Source organism: Oncorhynchus mykiss, chromosome 10 (assembly GCF_057628025.1).
Source record: "Oncorhynchus mykiss isolate SJ-2025 chromosome 10, ASM5762802v1, whole genome shotgun sequence".
Taxonomy (NCBI): domain Eukaryota; kingdom Metazoa; phylum Chordata; class Actinopteri; order Salmoniformes; family Salmonidae; genus Oncorhynchus; species Oncorhynchus mykiss.
In genome coordinates this window covers 67790346-67811742 of record NC_143031.1, presented here as the reverse complement: position 1 = coordinate 67811742, position 21397 = coordinate 67790346, and the positions used below count along the sequence as shown (strand labels likewise).

Here is a 21397-nt window from a genome sequence, read left to right as displayed (position 1 = left end):
AACGCTGACTTGAATGCTTTTGAGGCTCACAGCAGGAAAGAACTGACTGTTTCCTTCAGAAAATGATTTGAACACAACTGTCGTCCTTTTTGTGCACACGGCACAGATCCTCACAAGAATAAAACTAAATGCAGATAGAGTTCCCTTGCCTTGCCACAGGGACCAACCATTTCCACGTGAACAAACCATTTCCACGTGAGCAAACGTAAATTATGAACAAGAAGCCGAAGGGTCCCTACTTATTCAGCCTATAGATAAAAATAATTCTTCATTCTCAATGCAGCGCTGGCTCCAGCTGAGAGAAAGAACAGGGTGAGGTGTGGTAGAGGTTGGCTCTAACTGAAAGACATTTTATGATTTATTTTTATTGGGATCCCATGAGCCAAAGCAAAATGAAAGGCAGGGCTGAGGTGTGGTAGTTTTATTTTTTTTTACACTGATGAGCTTCACTCCAATAGGTTGCATTCCATACTGAGAGCCTCTGACAGGCGTGAGAGATTCCCCCAAAAAAAGAGCAAGGGACACGAACACACACACTCACTGAAACAATCATTTGGCAGCAGCTATATGCTATAGGATGGGCAATGACTGCACCCTTCGCGAGAAAGAATACCTTGATTAGAATAGCTCGATTTATACATGGGTGGTTCAAGGGAAACCACACACACACACACACCACAACTTCTCCTGTCTCAGTGGGTGCATAGTCAGAGCCTGGATAATGAACATCTAAAACAGGAGAAAACAGAAAGGCCTCAGCGTCCATCACACACCGAGCCCAAAATGACATTTGAATAAAACTATTTTTGGGGATGTACTTATACAGTGAGTCTCAAATGGATGTGTATGCACTTGTTGAATTGAATACCCGGTTAGGAAGGAGCACTGGGGGGTTTCAAAAGACAAAGCCTCTTTCGTGTTGTGTTTGCTTTACTCCACTTTGGTAGTGTCTGTGACTGGTACATCATGACATAAACAGACATTTAGCCTATTTTTATATGGGACGTTCACCCAAATCGATGCAATGTCCACCACACACTGGACTATAATAACAGACCAAGAATACCTATTAACTATTCATATCACTGCACTCTGACCGTCGGGACTCACACATGCATGGAACACTAGCTAGATGCATGGAGATGGACAGAAACTACGCCACGGACAAGTTAAGAATGCTAAATATTTAATTTGTTGCCAATTGTGGAGCCACAGAAAAATAGATAATATAGCCTAGCCTGCAATGTGGCTATATAACTGCAATGAGGTCTGTATGGAGGGAGATCTACTTTTTAACTTATTAGCTGGGGATGTAGCCTAGTTGATTGGAGGACCAAACAACGATACTGATATCAAAGACTATTGATTATAGTTGAATTTCCACCAGATCACTTGGCGCTGAGTGTGTGTGTGTGTGTGTCTGGTGGTCTAACTGAGCTGAGGGAAGCAGTTCTGGTTTCTCTTTCTTGTGAAGAGCTGGCTGGGTTTTGATTAGGGGCCCCTTGGTGGGATGGTTCACAGCGCGTTGATGAGACAGTCGGGTTAGATCAAGAACTGTTCAAATAAATGAAAGCCATCTCCCTGAGATGAAGAACAGGACTACGATGAGACAATAAAGAGGAGACAAATGAATCAGAATCATTGAGAAGAGATTTTGATGGGATGCATTGCAGAGAAGGCAATGAAAAGGGATTCTGGAAGAAAAATGTAAATAAAAAAATAAAATAAGTCTAGAATAACATTCCAAATGTTGGTGAAGAACGGAAGATTTATCATCAATGTGTTTTCCATCTAGTTGAAATAACCTCACTGCAATGGCAGTTCAAGTACTAGGGAGAGTAGGGGTGTGGGTGTGTGTGTGGGGGGGGGGGGGGGGGGGGGTACAGGGGGTGGTGGCTGACGAGGGAATCTCCCAAGTGCAGGCGTTGAAAACACATTAGAGTGCAACAACCAGTCTCTTGTAATTCAGCCGTGGGAAAAGGTAACCCAAGACGAGACGGAGAATGTTGTTTGTAGACAGCTACTAATCAGTCACCCTGTGTCTCACACCTCTGACCTCCCTAACTGTGAGAAGGAGGAGGAAGAGAGCTGGATAGAGAGATAAGGACATTTTGAAAAGCAGCGAGAGAGCGTGAAAGAGAATGAAAGCGAGAATGAAAGCGTACCTCATAAGATCTGAGGAAATCATTCTCTTATTATAAACTGGGTGGTGAATGAATGTTGATTGGCTGACAGCAGTGGTATATCAGACCATATACCACGGGTATGACAAAACATGTATTTTTTACTGCTCTAAATACGTTGGTAACCAGTTTATAATAGACAAAATAAAGATTAGCTCCCAGTCGGTCGAAAAGACAGATAAACCAACTGTAATGTGTTATTACTCATTGAAATGTAGACCTTATGAAAATATAACTAATTGGAATAACATTCTCCATGCACGCCACAGTTATTCAATTACCATGTCAAGCAGCCATGAAATCATTTCAAGATCTCCACTGGAGAAACAAATAGAATTGGGACATAACTAGAAAGAGATGGGGCATCCGTAACATCCATTTGCATGGAACATATAGCAAAGGGACCTATTGCTTTCAGAGAAATTAAAGTCAAACTGGATTTTCTATTAGGCTTTGAAAAAACAGCCAGTCTCCCCCTCTGTGCCTGCGGAGGGTTAAAACAGAAGATTCTTACAAGACAACACTGAGCACTACCTTCCCTACAGAGTAGAACACGCTCCCTACAACAGCAGCTGAGTGGATGGCAGAGAAAGAGCATCTAGGCATGAAATTATACGACTGTAGAATAGTCGCTTGAATGTGAGAGAATATGAAATGAGAGGAAGAGTCGGCTACTCACTGAGAAGAATTTGCTACAACAGGAGCACACAGTGAATGACAGAAAAATATAATTTAGGTATGAAATTACAGCCTCCTACTTGATACCTCTTGAAATGGAAATAATAAACAGAAAGGATTTAAAATATGATAATGAGCCTATCTGAATAGAGGTGGGAAACGCCTTGCCCGGCTGAACACAAACAGTCCACATTTTAATCCCACTAATTAAAAACCTGAAATTCATCCAAAACCCAGCAGCCCAGTCAATTTGACTAGCCGGCACTTTTCTCCTTGGATTTTGTGCAAATGAATTTGAAGTGATTACCCAATTTGTTTACATAATATGATCCACTATAAATCATCAACAGCTGCACGGTCCCTTTCGTAGTTTCGGGAGGACGTGCCGAAACTGTTTAACGGTAACCGATGGTGGACACGGACACAGGGGGTGTGGGATGTTCCGCTGCCCGGTAACAGACGTTATTCAGAGTTTCCGGTGTGCTCAGTTCATACCGGTTGATTGCCTCTCATAGGGCTCGCTTTCCACACAGCCAAGTTATTAAGCGGATCAGCAAACGCATTCGTCAGTGTTATCCGCACTTGAAACCGTAATCGCTTTTAAGAGACGCTGTGATGATGTTGGTTGCAGCAAACGACTTGCAGTCTTTCAACCTCATCACCAAAGTCTATGAAAAACTCCACCACAATAAGCATGCATTTCTGGATGACAAACTATGATGGATAAAAATCTGTCATAAACGCTGTTTTGCCTTATTCACAGCAGTCTGACACAGTGACCCATCATTTGTTCTTGAAGTCTCAAGGAAGTCTACAGTGTAAGGAATATAGTCTCTTCTTCAACAGGCAATTCAACAGATACAAATCAGATACCTGTAGGCTAACTATGCAGTGAGACACTTGGCAACACAAGATGCCCACAACTGCATATGTAATATCCTGATGCATAACACATTGGCAGACCAAGGGAAATATTTGGAATAGGAAACAGAATAGCTACAACCTAACGTAAAAGTATTGATAAAAAAAAAAAAACATTGCTCACTATAACCTGGAAATGGAGGTTATATTCTATGCAAAAATGGGAGGAAAAGTCCCATATTCTGAATGTCTGGTTATGCATCCGCCATAAACACATCAAAAAACAAAGTATCTAGTCTAATCATTCGTTCTGATGTTATATCACTCTGTGGGTAAATAATGTAGCATTGTAGCCTATTGGTTAATATGCCGTGATGCAAAGGAACACACTGCTCACACGGTCAGTGTGACACGCAAGTGCAGTTAATTGATGGGCAGATAGGCTGGGTCACCGCGTTTTCAACAACGGGCGTAATCCATGGTAAAGGAATGAATGCTCATTGCTCAAATATTATAGTGAGAAAATGTGAATCAACGACAGCAAACCTCACGTGTAATTATTATGCAATAGGCCTATACATAAAACCCAATGTATTTCATAAGCAATATGTATTTATTCTGTTGCCGACCTCCCTGTACCCTGAATGTCATAACGAAAACCGATGTGCTCAGTATGAATCTCTCAGTCATTCTAAAATATGAATCAAGTCGGCTATGATATGAGCCCCGCATCATTTCCCTGCTGTTCCCGTTCATCCTCTGCAGTGCCTGCCCATTCAATCTGCTGATGGATACAGCGGCGCGTCATTTTCGGCCATTCAATTCGCAACGAGCAGAAAATGATTTCCCAGGCGCTCGGTCAATATGTCAATCATGCAACGATATGACAGCAAGATTGTGCGGCATGATGATGCATACAGACGTAGAAAGCCTACTCACTTTATAGAAAATCATCTTTAAAGTGCCGTAGAAACCCATGTTTGGTAATCCGGCTGTGGGTTCCTATTCCTTCACTGCGAATCGTTGAATCCCCAATATGACAGAGTGGTAGAATCGCAGCGCAAAGGGGAGCAGGGCAGGGTGCTCGCGGGTAGATCCGTGACAATCTCTGATGTGGACATGCTCGAGCACGTCACCGAACGGGCGTGCGTGCTTGACGGTAGGTGTAGTAGATTTCTCCGTATGGAATTGCTCCGTCCGTGCCACACTGATGGATTTTTCTCAGTAACGATTCAAATACAGAACTATGGAGCTAGTAGGCTCTCACTACCGATTGCCCCACAGGACTGCACGAGCGAGGATAATGGGCAAGGAGAGAGATGATAAAAAAGGGGAAGTTGCAACTCGGGCGAAAGGGGAGGAGTGGTTTGGGGAGAAAGGGGAGGGCCATGCCCTCTTCAGAGCCTTCACAACGCTAGTTTCTGCGTAGAGCTCGGATTACATTTTCCCCGGCAGTGAGGAAGCGAATGGTGCAGTCCAACAATAAACAGTGTGCGCAGCGCATCAATTATTGGTGCGAATACACAGCAGCCAGGAAGGAAAAGGGAGGAGGAAATCACGGATGTGACTAGATGGAGTACAGCTACGACCGGAAGTGACTTTTCGTAGCAGGTTGAGAGAGGTTTTTCACTAACCTTAACCTAATTCCCCTAACCTGCCATGTTAATTATTCCAACCTGCTGTGTAGTAAATTCTCCTAACCTGCTATGAAAAAGTCACTTTCCGATCATAGCTGTATACCACCGAGTCAACCCCCTCACTTGTTGCAGTCCACACACATCCCATGGTATGGCAGTAGTGGCACCGCTAATGTTCTTTCCCCATCACTGGGCAGGAGGTATTTATCACAACTTGCTTTAAATAGGATATTCTGTATAATCAGTGCTCTGCTTAGGGCAGTCAGACAAATTACATCCCGAAAAGTGAGAAACTAATATAAATATTAGAGGGAGAATATGATATTGAATAAACAAAAAAATGTATTTAATATTTCAGCCCATGCATAATAAACGCATAACATTCATATATTATATTCCACACTTCATTCAGCCCCGGGATAAAGAGAAATCCATTATTCTCTAGTCGGCAGCGGTACACAATATGCACTTCAGGTGCAGCACCTGATTTACACACGAAATTAACGCCAATTCCTTTTCAATATGGGCAAAAACAATGATGGGCCTTAGTTATCAAAACTAGAACATAGGTGATGGCTTCACAACTGGGAAAGGGCTATCACATGCAAATGATACTGCTGTCGAGGGGAAATAAAACTCTAAACTACTGGTTTGGGTCCAAAACAAAACAAAGTCACAGCTGAACAAACTAATAAATAGTAATGGTTGAGGTGAATAAACATTGTTAAAAGAAAAGACTTCATCGTATTTGTCACCACCGAGGTAAGAGGGAAGCTGTTCACAGGGCTATCCTGCTATCTGGTAAACAAATCCTGCACTGGCAGGTAGCTAGCTCAGCTATTGTTATTCAAATAATGCCTTGTGTAGAAAATAAATACACATGAAAAGCCCTTTTGTTTACGTTGATCAATTTGGACAAATGGGAAACTAGTCTGGGGATCTTGCATTAGGTCTGCAAACACCTGCAGGGTAAAAGCAACTAGCCTGCAACTAGCCTGCAACTAGCCTGCAACTAGCCAGCAACTAGCCAGCAACTAGCCAGCAACTAGCCTCCATAGGGGCCGATTCATAAAAAGGCTGTTGCAGTGCCCATATTTCCTATTGAGTGTGTCATTGGCAACATGGGAGGTGCGTTGTTTTATTATCTTGTTAGAACATCTCTTTAGACATCTGTCAGCACACTACCGGTGAAGCAAACACACGGTCACATTCTAGAAATCCAGCTTTGTGCTTTGAAGCCCTAGTGTCAGTCGAGGTTGAGTGATTAAAAAACCCACCCATTTCCCTCTCATCAACACCTTGGAGATTCCCTAAAAACACACCACATCGATTCAGCTGCGACCAGAAGTTATTTTTTCATAGCAGGTTACGGGAACCTACGCAGCAGGTTAGGAGAATTAGGTTAAGGTTAGGAAAAGGGGTTTTGTTATACTTTTGTTTTTATCCTGTGATGTTTATTGTGTAGTAAATGTTTGTTTTTATTTTCATTGTTCTTTATCGATGTTTTTTCCTGTGAAGCGTGTTGCATTGCATTCCTGTCTGAAATGTGCTATATAAATAAAGCTTATGATTTGATTAGGGTTAGCAAAAATACTCTTAAACTGCTATGAAAAGTCACTTCCAGGGGGGCTCCCGAGTGGCGCAGCGGTCTAAGGCACTGCATCTCAGTGCTAGAGGCATCTCTACAGACCCTGGTTTGTTTCCAGGCTGTCTCACAACCGGCTGTGATTGGGAGTCCCATAGGGTGACGCACAATTGGCCTAGTGTCGCCCGGGTTAGGGTTTGGCCGGGGTAGGACGTCATTGTAAATAACAATTTGTTCTTAACCGACTTGCCTAGTTAAATAAAAAAAATCCAGTCATAGATTTATTGAAGTGCCATGTTTTTTTTAGGGAGCCTCTCCAACAGAAACTAACTTTTCAACCAAGATCCCGACAACACACCGAGCGTAAATACATATATTGATTGCAATTGTTCCCGAATGAGTGAGCGTTCATGTGCAAAGCATTAGCATTTCAATAATTATCAACTCTGTAGTGACTTCTCAGGTGACTCCCACTCCCCCTTTTGTCTAACAAGCTGCCATGCTGGTTTAGCCCACTAGGGCACATTCTCCTATAATTTATTTTAACCATATTTACTTTGTTTATTTGTTTATGCATTTCTGTGAATTACTTGGTTAGTAAATCAATTATTTAAGACAATTTGATGTATGTGTGTATAGTGAAGACTGGGTTCGTGCAGGTAACCAACAATTTACTAATTACAGAGAATATTTGATAAAAACTATAAGTCTTCAGTTTAATGATGCCAAAGATAACACATGTATGACACAGACTACTTTTAAAGGGGACAATTGAGGCATTTGAGAGAGACCTGCTCCCCATGTAATCTAGTGTTGGAGGGGTTAAAGGTGGCCAGGTGCAGTATAACTAAGATAGTCTGGAGCGCCGTGTGTGTGTCCCTTCTCCCTGCACTGAAAATCTTTCCTCGTTTGTTTTTGTTGCCACAGCAACACCAAGCAGCACACCGAGACGGTGTGTGTGTGTGTGTGTGTTGGGTCCTCTTGAGAACAACCCCCTCGCTGCCCAACCTTAACACAGTACGTTGGAATGCGTGGAACGTGAGAGCGGTGGCGCCCCAGCCTTTGAAGAGCCTGTGACCTCTGTTGCGCCCCTTCTGCCGCTCGGTAAAGCATTAACATCCAGCGGCGCTAGGCTCTTACCTCACAAAACCTCTTAAAAACCCTCCAGACCCAGACATTGGGCTTCCACAAAACAGGTGTCCTCCGAAGTACACTCATATCTCAGCCTTGTCCGTGTTTTGTCTTCTCGTCTTTAAGTGATAGACCTCTGTGAGAGAGACTGACAGATCTCTCGCTCTATAGATATATTTATATATCTGGATATAGATCTATCCATCTATCTATCTATATAGAGAGCGATATAGAGAGACAGAGAGAGGAGCGAGAGCGAGAAGGCTATGATGAATGGTTCTCGGTGTTGGAATATATATTGGGAACTAGAATGGAAAATGTAGTAAAATTACTATCTTGTAACAGCGCAGTGGTATGTCTGGAAGGCAAATGCAAATGCTCTATTCCCTTTATGTCTCTCCTCTCTCTCTCGCTCTCTCGTATGGGGCTTCCTACGCAAACCGTAGGCTACAGCATGTGGATGTATGGATTTCTATGGCAGTGTTTCAGCCAACAGAATAGAAATTAGCTTATGAGTGTTCAGGAAAAATTGACCGTTTTTTTAATGTACGTGCTACTGCAGTATTTAAAAAGGAAAAGGAACTGCAGAACTGATTCACGGAATTCATCATTCTTCATGAGGTTTCATTAAATAAATGAAGGGACTTAACCCTCTCTATAGGTGGATTAGATGGACTTGGACATTGAGCTTTTCAAAGGCAACAGATAGCCAGGGTATTTTCCCACCTCAAGCTATAGGAGAATGGCCTCCTTGATCAAATGTTTCAAAGTGGGGCCTTGTTGAACTTGAAGCAGCAAATACGTCTTGGGCAGTGGTGTGTCGCTGAATAACCGCCGTGTCATTGTCCTGGCGGTGACAAAATAGGGGACCGGGGCGGGGGGCCTTCGATCTCAATGGCCGCTCACCGAGAGAGCAATAGCAGGGTGCACTCCAACCAGACAGATGACATGCGATCGACGGGGAGAGGTGTGACGAATAGAACCTTGGTCCATCGGTGCAGCATTCCATTCTGGGGAACTATTGGGGAATTCTTCTGAATAATGACATCTGCCTGTGGCTGCTTGGGGCCATTAGCATAACAGCCTTTAGCCACCCACGCGACTGCAACCCCCGAGAGTCCAGGCCTCTATTGGGGTCAGGTCAACAGGAAATTAAAGTGAGGAGGACTGACATCTCCTATTGTGACATCACGAGTGTTCCATGGTAAATGATATGGACAGAACAGAGGATAGAAGGGCAATGTCCATTACTGCCAATCACACGCTGTTAAGAGTCAAATAGTAACTTAACCTGGACCCAAGGTTGTTCTCAGGCTTGATATCTGGCTTCCTGAAAGTCTGGGAAGCCCATTGGAAATTCCAGAGAGACCAATAGTCTCCACTACAGTGAGTTTTGGAGAGGAGAAAGTGTATAAAACTCTGCACTATGGAGAACAAAAGTTTAACTACAAAGACAACCTACTGGCCAGCACGCACACGCACACACACACACACAATAAAGCCCAAGACACCAGGGGCGACTGGGTGTGCTATGGACCCGTGATAATAACACCATAAATTACTGTGACAAAACTAATATGGAGCTTTATTAGTTGTTTATCCGCCATCAGGATCTAAAATTGAACTTTCTATTTCCCTGCTGAAAGCCATTGAAGGTCAGACTTCACAAAAACACCACGAGGCATTCCCACTTCCTGGAAGGAATACTTAATAAGTAAATAAGAAATCAAACCGCTGACTAAAGACTTTGATATTTTTCTGCCCCGGGGTTCAAGTGAGAAGAGAGATGTCGGACGTCACTGACATTTATCTAACCAACTGTGCCTCTCTTTGGATTACAACCGAGAGAAACGGAACTAAATCCCTGGCTGACAAAAAGGTCACCTGGATTATTTTCCTAATCGAAAGAAACCAGCGCTTTATCTATTAGCAGGAAGTAGGTAGCAGGCTCGTGTTTAACTTCCAGCAGCACTGTTGGGAAAAAGTATATCTGGGTGGTGGGCTCCTGCAGTTTCTCAGTGGATGGGGGGCTAGAGGCTTCTTCCTGACCTCCCATCTGGAGCCTTCCCTTGTGGGGTTGGCCAGGCACGGCACCTCCCAGCTATGGAGGCCCACCCAGATCTGAGAACAGCAACCATCGCTTACCTCGTATTTTCCCACTGCCTACTGATATAGTATATCACTGATCTGTGACCTGCCTTTAGAGAGGGACTTCCAATGAAAATGGGGGAAGAGGAAGCTGTTGACCTTGTCGAGTAGAGCGAATAAATCAGACAGCAGGAAGTGTTGTGTCCTTTATGGATGGGTTGAATTAACCCTTTGGCACTGAACTACAGAGAAGCAGACACACACACACACACACACACACCAGAACGATAAGCACACATACAGAGTTAGAAAGCCAAACACGAGTACTCCCTCTTGGATTCTTCAAAAGCCAGTCTTGACCTTTACCCATAGTCAATTAATACAGAGATGTTCTGCTAGCTACGAACGGCAGCTATAAACAAGATCAGTCAGAGCATGACTTATGTACCAGACAGCCACACAGGAAAACAATGTCAGGGGTTGATATGTTTCTGGGAGCATTTATAGAACATCGTTATATGATTTAGCTGCAGGCCTGTACCATGAACAGGGAACTTAAATAACACTGACACTCCAATAACGCAGTTAACGTGAATAATACCCCATCCCTGCTGTGTTGCGGTTTAGCATGTTTTGCATTTACCTCATCAATATTCCACATGGACATGAACACGGAGAGAAGAGGGTTACAGAACTGGCAGCCATAAGCCAGGTGAAACTTGGCCTGCGCGGGTGTCAACATTTACAGAGGAACGGATAAACCCCCTTTAATTATTCAAAAGTGCCACTCCACAGCCCAGATTAGGCAGAACGAGCCAAATTGCAAAAAAGCAGCGGTGGTTTGCTGGCTGTTGGCTCGGTGTCTGGATGAGCTAGTTGGAGGAGGAGGAGGAGTGTGAGGAGCCCAACTGTGTCTGGGTTACCTTTGACCTTCCTGGGTCTCTGAGTTCTGCCCAGTGCTCAATAGGGGACCATAGCTCCACCTCCTTTTTTCACATCACACATTTTTCAGATCTCAACCTCTCCTAACCACAGTCCCACAACACCCCACCTCTCCCAACACAGGAACAGGCCTCTCTGGGGAACTATTGCCCTCTTCTAATAGGATCAGAAAGAGCAGGCTATTCAATCCAGACCTCTGCAAATTACAGATAAGAAGCAGGAAGCCAGGCTCTGTTGCGCTCCATCTTTCTGTCGTCAACATGGGGGAATAGGCATGTATATTGGTCACCCCCACCAAGGCATTTACCTTCATTTGGAGAATAATTTATAAAGCCAGGAACTCGGCGTGTAGTAAAATGCCATGGGAGAATGCAGATGGGCTGGCCATGTCCATATTATCAAGCTTCAGCATCTCAATAAACGGTGACCTTTAAATGCAGAGTGGTGTGTGGGTGTGAAGCACTTTGCCAAGATGTGGGACTGTTCATTGAGTTATGAATGCGTGGCCGTGGCTCTGTACATCCGGAGCGCACACAAACACACACACTGCGTCTCTCCCACCCACGCTCGCGCTTCAGCAGAAGACAGACGTCACTTTCTCCTTTAAAAATAACTCCAAATTACAGCCCTGCTGCTCCCCTAACAATACCCAAGGACTAATAGGCATTCTCCTAGACCCTGCACTGGAAGGGGCAAGCCAGGGAAGAAGAGGAGGAGGAGGAAGAGGAGATGCCAGGGTAAAGGAATCTCACTAGAACCCACAGCATGTTTCTCATGTACAGTTTTCTAGAAAAAGTCACACGCTCTTTTCAACTACACCATACCGGAGCCAACTCCATACTTGAAAACATCCCTCTCAAAGGGAGAAGATACAGGGTCCAAACCGGAGCAAAATCTATTCTCTGAGATGTAATTGGAGTGGATGGAGCAGCTGGCAACTTTGGGCTTGGGGTCTCAGAAAAGCTTGAGAGTGGGATAGTTTTCTCCAGAGCAGAGGAAGAAAGACCTAGAACTCAAAAGCTGAGGCGAGCGGAGAAGACACAAAACTAAACGAGGGCGGAGAAGCAAATTGGAGCGGAGGGTGAGGTCGCCGGTGTTTTTTTTTTTTTACGTCTTTTTGAAGATTACAGCGTGATGAATCAGGAAGACAGGTGAGCCTGAAGGATGGTGTAACATGGAAGGAATGCAGGTGGAGGATCCAGGAACGTCTGGACGTGTTTAGCTGAGCTACGACCAACAACAGCTCTTTGTACCAGAAAGCCCATTGTACTAGCAGTCCTGAAACATTTCAATACCGTTGTTCTCCCATACTTGACAGTTTACCTACCCAATGTCCTAAATGCCATCTCCACAGCAACCAGCTACAAGTAGAGGAGCAAGTCACAAACTATGGTCTCATGATAAGGAGGAGGTCCATATGAAAAAGGCGGCGGACATTTTTAACCTCTGTCCAATTACCAGAGACTCGGGGGACAACGCTTGATCTTGTTTAGATGTTGGCCATTGGCTTAGCCTTTGAAAAGTACAGGCTCTTTGTCTAAATGGACTTTGAGGGATTAGACTTATCTATAACAGGCTAATAGCAGGAGTGAGTGATAGTGTTGTGATGGAGTCAGGCGGTAAAAATGCTGCCACACACACACACACACACACTGCCATGTCGTGTGTTCAAAGTGAAAGAGACATAAATGGAATTTGTTTTGGGTGGTTTGTCAGTGGAATGTGACTGACGCAACTCAACAGCAATGCAACCTGGTCCGAGTAGTTGAGGAACGCCCCTAACCCCAGCCATGTCTGAAATATGATCCTCCACTCCTGAGTTTGCAAGTACAGTATATTAACATGACAGTGTATGCTTGTGTAAATAAGCATGTGTGTGTTTGTCAGTTAGTGAGAGGGTGTGTGTGTTGGTGAGAGTTTATGCATGAATGCATGTGTGTGTGTACTGTAGCTGAACCTGAAGCAGTAATCTGCTAGAGTGTGTGTACGTGTGAACGTTTGGTGGGTTTTGACACATAGCGGAATACTGATAGCGGAATACTGCCGTCTTTCTGCATGACTGGCTGAGCCAGCAGTGGTGTGGAAGAGCATCCTCCCGTTCTGGGAACACACTCGTCACACTTCCTCGGTTAACCCGGTTAGCATCACCACATGACACTCGGTGGTCTGCCCTTCAGGTGCGTCACTCTTACCCAGTATGCGATCCTCCTTTTTCCCACACGTCTCAACAGACTCAGGTAGTCACCATATCCCCTGAGGAGAAGCTAGGTCGAACCCAAATACATCTCTATGTTGAGAACACCCGGGTCTGTAACCATGCTGCTTGTAGCCAAGCGGTTAGAGAGGTGAGTCAGCAACCGCAGGCTGCCAGTTTGAATCCCGGGTCTGATAGGAAAAATTTGGCGGGAAGTCTCCAGCATCTTCGCTTGCCTTTGTGCCCTTGCGCCCAGTGTGGAAGCCTCCAGCATCTCACCAAATGCTGCACGTGTCTTTGGTAGGGGTTGGGTTAAAAGCAGAGGTCAAATTTCTTACTGACTAATAGTGATGTTAATCATATTTAGAGCGGCCGGCCAGACCTCACAGGTCTTTCACCACCTCCACTATCCAGCTTCTGCCCTGCAGCTGCAGTGCCTCAGCTAACACTCTGCTAGAGTATTCCAGCCCGCTCAGAGTATTCCAGCCCGCCCAGAGTATTCCAGCCCACCCAGAGTATTCCAGCCCGCCCAGAGTATTCCAGCCCGCCCAGAGTATTCCAGCCCGCCCAGAGTATTCCAGCCCGCCCAGAGTATTCCAGCCCGCCCAGAGTATTCCAGCCCGCCCAGAGTATTCCAGCCCGCCCAGAGTATTCCAGCCCGCCCGGCCCTACAGTACAGCTATAATGTTACAGTGCTACAGTCCCTATGCTCCAAACACTTACCTCCTTAAATGGACAAATAATAGTGTGATAGTGTTTCAGTTTGGTTTAAATTGCCCAGAGAGGGTTGTGTGGCTTCCAAAACTTTCATGGATTAATGTCATAAACATATACATTGTACAAGCACAACAAACACTGGTCCATCATTTAAGCTGCATGAGCTGAGGCATGTGTGTGTGTGTCTGTGTGTGTGTGTGGTGACTTGCTTGACTCAACAGCCTGAGGCAAACAGAGTGACACTAGGGGAGGAAGTGTGTGTAAACGGCAGTGTCGACACGGCTCAATGGCCTGCCGTGTGTCCTGGGACTCTCCTCATGTATCATGTTTAAGTCTACAGAGAGGAGGGGTTAGATTAGGGAGGACAGAAGATTACAGTGAACGTACAACATATTGGTTTAATATGAGGAAGCAGAAATAACACACACGTGTGGGTACACAAATGTCTAGGTAAGTGTGTTGGTTGGGAAATATACTGTGTCGGTAAATGTGTGTGTGGGGAAATAAAATGGTTGAGCATTGTGTCTCTATACAGAAATGGTTGAGTAGGCTATATGTGCAGTGAAACAGTTTCCTTTCTTTGAGTGTACCAGTGAGGCCGCTTGTATAGGAGAAGGGCAAGCGCTCTACAGTCCTATTAACCAACTGAACAGACAGTTGAGGGCAGGGATGGCTGGGAGGGCAGGGAGAGACTGAGGCCTTGAGAGAGGTGAGGTGCTGGGATTCAGAGTGCTGGATGTGAGAGTAGAGGGCCAGAGTTAGGGCTGTTACGGTGACTAGGCTTCTCCAAAACGGTATTCCTAATATTAAGAATATTGCTTTGCAACAGGATTATAGTAGGCTTGTCACGATACCAACATTTTACAAACAACACGATACCAGGCCAAGTATCACAATGGCCATTTAGTATCGGGATACCAATGTGGGAAAAAATAAAATCAGTGGCTAGCATCCTGTTTGGCCCGGTTTGGTTTGTGAAATGATATAAAATGTGTATAAATCCTGAAAGAAAGAACAAAAAAAGGAATCTCCGGTAATATGGGTCATATTTTTAAACATTTTCCAATGTTTAGGTTAGAGAAGATTGTATGCTGTAAAGCTAACAGCCTGTCACGAATCTGTGCTCCATTTTCCCTAACTGACACTTAGAATCTGCAGAACAGCGAACTTGCAAAGTCTACTCAGACTGGTCAGTGCAGGTGAGTGATGGCTGGTAGGGGATGAGGCTGGCTGATCACAGCTGCCACACGTGAAGTGGATATTATTGGACAAGTGCAGACAAGAGACTAGCAGCTGTTGCTTAAATGGATCAGAATTGATAAATTAAATTGACTTTACAAACATTTTATAACAGGCGCCAGCAGGTTCTTTAGATCAGCAGGGCTGAAAAGTCGGTAGTATCATATGTAATGGTACTATGGGGTTCTAAAATGTTGGTATCATGACGTTTTGGTACCTGGTTGGCATGACAACGAACCACGGGAAAAGCATCCTCCATTCGTTATTTAAGTGCACAGATGACATTTGTTTTCCCCCTGCCCCTGTTCAGTCCGGAGCAACTCATTTCACACATATATTATTTAGTATATGTAAAGACGAGACTAAATGAAGAATAGTCTGATGCGTGACAATATCACTTGGGAATGACGCCCAGCGTGTGCAGTAAGGCAAGAAACAGCGCCTGCCTTTGTTTTGGCGAGTTTTTCAAATCATAGTTGCCCACATGTAGCCTGGCCCATAGGCCTATATGTTTTGATAAGGTTTGTATCAACTACAGTGGCCAAATAACTCCAAACGTAGCCTGTAGACCTAGGACCAAAACGGATAGAGTACAGAACCTACAGAGCCTAGTGACACACGTTCTTAGAGACCCAGTCAGAGCGTAATCGCATGTGAAAACAGAGTTTTGACTGACCACTTCTGAAAAAGAGGATCCCAGCTTTCTCATGCTGCTATATCTATTTATTGCTAAAGTCCACAGCCATATGGCAGAGCCAGATCAGGACCTAACATCAGGACAACTCAGAGTATGCTATTCTGAAATAGACGACATTTTCTTCATATCATGCTTCTTTACACCTGTAAAATAAATAAGGGATTCATTGTGATGTGTCGGCTATATTACATGGACTTAGTGGACTGTTTGAAATGTAGATGCTCCAAAAGGTGTGGATCAGTGACTTGTAGGCCAAGCGTGGGAAGCTACGGGATGCTAAACGGGTTTATGTTCATTAATATTCACTTACCGTGAAACCAGCAGTTATTTGCATGACAATCACCGGCGGACAATTTTAGGACCGCCACAGTCCTAGGTCAGAACCAGTTCATTTGAGAGAGGGTAGATAGAGGGCCCTGCAGAATGGTTTATTTATTTGACCATTATTTAACCAGGCAAGTCAGTTTTTTTCAATGATGGCCTAGGAACAGTGGGTTAACTGCCTGTTCAGGGGCAGAACGAAAGATTTGTACCTTGTCAGCTCGGGGGTTTGAACTTGCAACCTTTCGGTTTACTAGTCCAACGCTCTAACCACTAGGCTACCCTGCCGCCCCGAACGTAGCCTATAGACCTAGGACACACAGTGTGTGTGTGAATCACACATTGTAGTGTAGTGTACACACACACACACACACACACACACACACACACACACAATCTGTTAAGTCCTCTGAGACGAGATAGACCAGGGATGGGCAACTCCATTCCTCAGGGCCAGAGTGGTGACACCCTTTCCCCCCATCCCTAGCAAGCACAGCTGATTCAACTCATCGCGTTCTAAACTGAAGATCATGATTAGTTGATTATTGGAGTTAGGTGTGTTAGCTGGGGAAAAAGCATCAGGCCCCCCGAGGACTAGAGTTGCCCATCCCTGAAATAGAGCAAGCAGCAAGAGGAAAGTGGCAGACTGCAGGGAAAAATATTGGTGATGTGTGTGTTAGTGGGAAAAAGGGACAAAGGGAGAGCGAGAGAGAAAGAGAGAGAGCATTGCTGACATGTCACCCAGGCAACAAAACCAAGCAGAGAGTTCTCTTATGACTATAAAAAGCCCTTGGCTAAAGTCACCACAGCACAGATAGAGCACCACTCAGAGAAACCGGTTACTACCCACAGGCAGAGAGAGAAAAGGGGGAGATAAACACTGGTTACTACCCACAGGCAGAGAGAGAAGGGGGAGATAAACACTGGTTAATACCCACAGGCAGAGAGAGAAGGGGGAGATAAACACTGGTTACTACCCACAGGCAGAGACAGAGAGAGAAGGGGGAGATAAACACTGGTTACTACCCACATGCAGAGAGAGAAGGGGGAGATAAACACTGGTTACTACCCACAGGCAGAGAGAGAAGGGGGAGATAAACACTGGTTAATACCCACAGGCAGAGAGAGAGAAGGGGGAGAAAAACACTGCTTACTACCCTCAGAGAGAGAGAGAGCACGAAAGCGAGAAGAGAGGCGATGCTCCAACGCTCCATGCTGTCAGTCCTGCTTGGAGTCTAAGGGAAGCAGAGATTTGTGATTGGCAGGTAGAGAGACTGGAGTTAAACCTGAAGCAGAGGTAATGTGACCAGCCTGGTGGAGGTGAACAGCGCCCTGAAATAGACACCGGTAAGGAGCAGACTGGAGATGCCAAGCAACATATGGGAGAGAGAAGAAACTGCTACAGCTACTGTCAAGTAGCTACCAGCTAGTAAAGTAACAGATACTAGACCTTGACAGTAAGATGAAAACGACAAGAATGAACATTGAAGGATTGTTTTAGAAACAATTGACTTGAAATGGGAATTGCCGTTCTAGCCTAGTCTATTTCTATGGTTATAGCAAATGTCTCTGTTGGTGGTTCCCTCTTGCTTTCCAGAGCTGAAAGGGCAGACCAGACGTTAACAGTTACAAACCTGGGGTGTATTCCAAATGGCACCCTATTCCCTATACAGTGCACCACTTTTGACCAGAGCCCTAGTTGAAAGTAGTGCACTATGACGCAGCCCTGGACTGAGACAGTGCAGAGGCAGACCCTAGCTGCTGCATGGGGAGAACCTCACATCCCTGTGTGGGGTCTGGATTTAGGATATCCTGTTGAGGAGAGCCAAGGGCTGAGGTGAAGAGGATTCTCCTCCCCTCTTCCTCTCTCTCCTTTTTGTACAGCAGTGAAAGGTCAGCGTTAGACAACCCCTTGCTATTCTCCCCCTCTCAGTTCCTACCTCCTTTTAGTACAGCAGTGGAGAGACAACCATCTTGCTTTCCCTCCATTTCTTCTTACAAGAAACTTTTACGAAGCTTATTAATTCCTTTGCACATCTCAATTTGAGAGAATAAATGCCGGCCCACCGGAAGGACATTTTTCCAATTAAGCCGCTTAGATAACTGCTGTGTTTTAAATGTAGTTATCGGAAATTACACTGCGCAAAACAGCGACTTGAATAATGTGTCTTTCATTTCCATTATCATGAGGAAGGGGATGAGTTCTTTCTGTCCTTCAGAACAAGTCTCCAACTGGGCCTCAATTAATGCTGTAGATAGAAACTGGTTTTTCTGGTGTCTAACTTTGAAAAAGTTACAAAGGCTGCGGAGCATGAGTCAGCGTTTCAGAGTCTTGGTGGAGAAAGCGCTGGGACAGGGCTGGTTGGGTAGGCTTCGCAGGCCGAGAGTGGCTGCTGAAGGGCTCAGGAGGTGGGACAGGGCAGGTCCTCTCTCGGAGGACCTGAGCCCTAGGACCATGCCTCAGGACTACCGGACATGATGACTCCTTGCTGTCCCCAGTCCACCTGGCCGTGCTGCTACTCCAGTTTCAACTGTTCTGCCGGTGATTATTATTATTTGACCATGCTGGTAATTTATGAACATTTGAACATCTTGGCAATGTTCTGTTATAATCTCCACCCGGCACAGCCAGAAGAGGGCTGGCCACCCCTCATAGCCTGGTTCCTCTCTTGGTTTCGTCCTTTCTAGGGAGTTTTTCCTAGCCACCGTGCTTCTACACCTGCATTGCTTGCTGTTCGGGGTTTTAGGCTGGGTTTCTGTAAAGCACTTTGAGATATCAGCTGATGTACGAAGGGCTATATAAATACATTTGATTTGAGGTATTTAGACCTCGCAGGTCCAGAAGGGCTGAACGGGGCCCTCAAGGACGAGCCTGAGGCGGGGAAGTCGGGGCTGCAGTGCGACAAACACGGCTACACAACAAGCCCTTGTGTTATTGAGAATGGCAATCTGTTGGTCATTATTTATACATGGGGGCTGGTGGATACAGAAAGTTAAGTGCTCATGTATACTTAAAGAGGCCCATGGGGTTGACGAGCCATCTCACTCTCCTAAACGGCCGCCCCAGTGGGAGAAGCGGTTATGTATCCGCGTTAGTACACTTGATTTCATTCCACCACCCCTACTGCCCTCCCTTCTTTCAGCACTCAGTAGATAGTACATAGCGGTACTGTACACAGCCCACACAGCTCTCAGGAAGTGCGCTGGAGGAGACAGCATCATCAGGAACACTCCTACTCCCTCCATCTTGTGTTTATAAGTGTGTGTGTGTGTGTGTGTGTGTGCCTGTCTTTCTGGAGTGGTCGTCAAACATCAAACCAGAGCCAAGCCAATTGGCATTCTAAATCAGTTGTTCATCTTTGACTTCTCCCATCTCTCCGTATTGGTCTTCTCTTCATTCTTTGCAGCGTTTTCCACAGGCTGCCCGTTTTGCTTGTCTTCTCACTGACAGCTCCCCTCAGTCCGTATTGTGCGGAGGCCATTTTGTTTTCAGAGTGGGGCTGTTGCTACGAGTCCGACGAACTTCAATAGCCGGCGTCATTCAAAGTGTAACCACACAACGCTACTGCCTACGTCTTTGGGGAGAGGGACGGGAAGAGGGTGACGAATAAAGGAGAAGTGAAACATGGACAAACATCAAAGGATGTCAGTTTTTTGAAAAAACGTTGAGCGGCTGGCAGTTAATTAACTTGTTTAATTGTTGTGGCAACCATTTTCTCACCTTGTTCTCAGAAAAATGTGAAGGGACTGCAAATACTGTATACTGCTACGCTTTCTCCTTAGCCATTCATACTAGACTGCCGTAATCAGTGAGAATAATCAGCCTTTCAATCCAAGGTTACAATGTCAAGGATGCTGCATTGACTGCAAACCTGGTCATAATTTGCAAAGTCATTTGGTATTCAACTTCATACACACTATTGCATGCAGGAAAGGTCAGGGTAGTAAGAATAAAAACACAACTTAAGGGGTACACCACATAGTTATTTGAGCGTCATTCTTTTTTGTAAGAATGTTTTTGTTATTTAGTACAATGCAATCAATTCCATTGCGGAGAAATGACAATAGCAGTCCTTTCAGACACAATCTGTTATTACGACAGGAGGATATGACTTATAACAGCCCATCTTCCTTGCTAGTGACTCTGGGGTTGAAAAGATTCAGCAACTCAATGGACGTTTTCTTTAAAAATCACACTAGCGATTCCAGGGATATAAAATCCTGAGGTGTAAGATTGCCTCTGGGTTAGTTCGGTCACAATGACCCTACAGCGCCCAAGGACACAGAGGAAAGTGTGTCATGACCCAGCTAGGCCTGTGAGGGAAAGGAAGTCGGGAATGTGCGCTGACAAGCTAGACTGCTGTAGTGACGTCAGGACATATCCTTCAGCTGTAGAATGGCTCAACGGGTTGCCCACTCTATACATTAATCATCGCTATTCAAAAAGCATGCCCAGTGCAGGTGTCTCACCCATTCCACGCTGAGGTGTTGGCCTGAACCCATTGCCAATAAAAGCCTTTTTGACAAAATATTTTAACATTAGCTACAGAACAGAAAAGCCATTTCAAAAACGACGGCGAACGGAGAAACAAAACAAGCAGTAATGTTAAGAGACTGTCTCTTTTGGTCTCTCCCCCTTTCTAAATCCCATGCTTTGGGTAGATGAGATGGTTGGTGGATCCTTTCCAGCACAGAGCTCTAAAAATAAAGCCTTTAAAACGCTACTCCGTGTCACAGTGTATTCTCATCATGGTGGGGAGGCCAGGCCTCTGCTGAGAGGACCGTCTGTGTAGCAGAAATCTCTTTAGGGCTTTTTTTTTTTTTTTTAAATCACCAGTTTCACCGTGTACAGTGTTGCTCAGTACTGATGTCATTTCATCTTCTCGCTCTATGGTCCAGCTGTGAAGCGACCTTAGCTGTGACCTCCAAAGGAGAAGGGCAGGACATTGTCCAGCAAGCTTTCAGTTCAAGCCGTGCTCTGCAGTCCGCGTGCACCTGTAATTCGTACGGATGTGGGGCATCACTACGAGTAAAATCATTGCTTGTGCAGAGGGACTGAATAACAGAGATGCTGATGATATGTTGGGTGGTGGCGTGTTCCTAAATGCAGGGAAAGAGCATGCA

The 21397-nt window shown here is 45.1% G+C and overlaps 1 protein-coding gene across 7 annotated transcripts in view; it reads right to left on the bottom strand.

Moving 5' to 3' along the window:
• Positions 1–21397, bottom strand: part of LOC110534508 (F-box/WD repeat-containing protein 7) — a 190657-nt gene that overhangs the window by 34452 nt on the left and 134808 nt on the right. Inside the window, exon 1 of one of the 7 annotated variants that reach the window (XM_090187608.1) lies at positions 4662–5178. The exons of 5 other annotated variants lie outside the window; for them this stretch is intronic. In XM_090187608.1, coding sequence (XP_090043734.1) covers positions 4662–4700 — 39 coding nt within the window. In that variant the 5' untranslated portion in view covers positions 4701–5178. Of the gene's footprint in view, positions 1–4661; positions 5179–21397 lie in introns of those variants that run through there. One more of the 7 variants, XM_090187609.1, reaches the window with a different exon arrangement.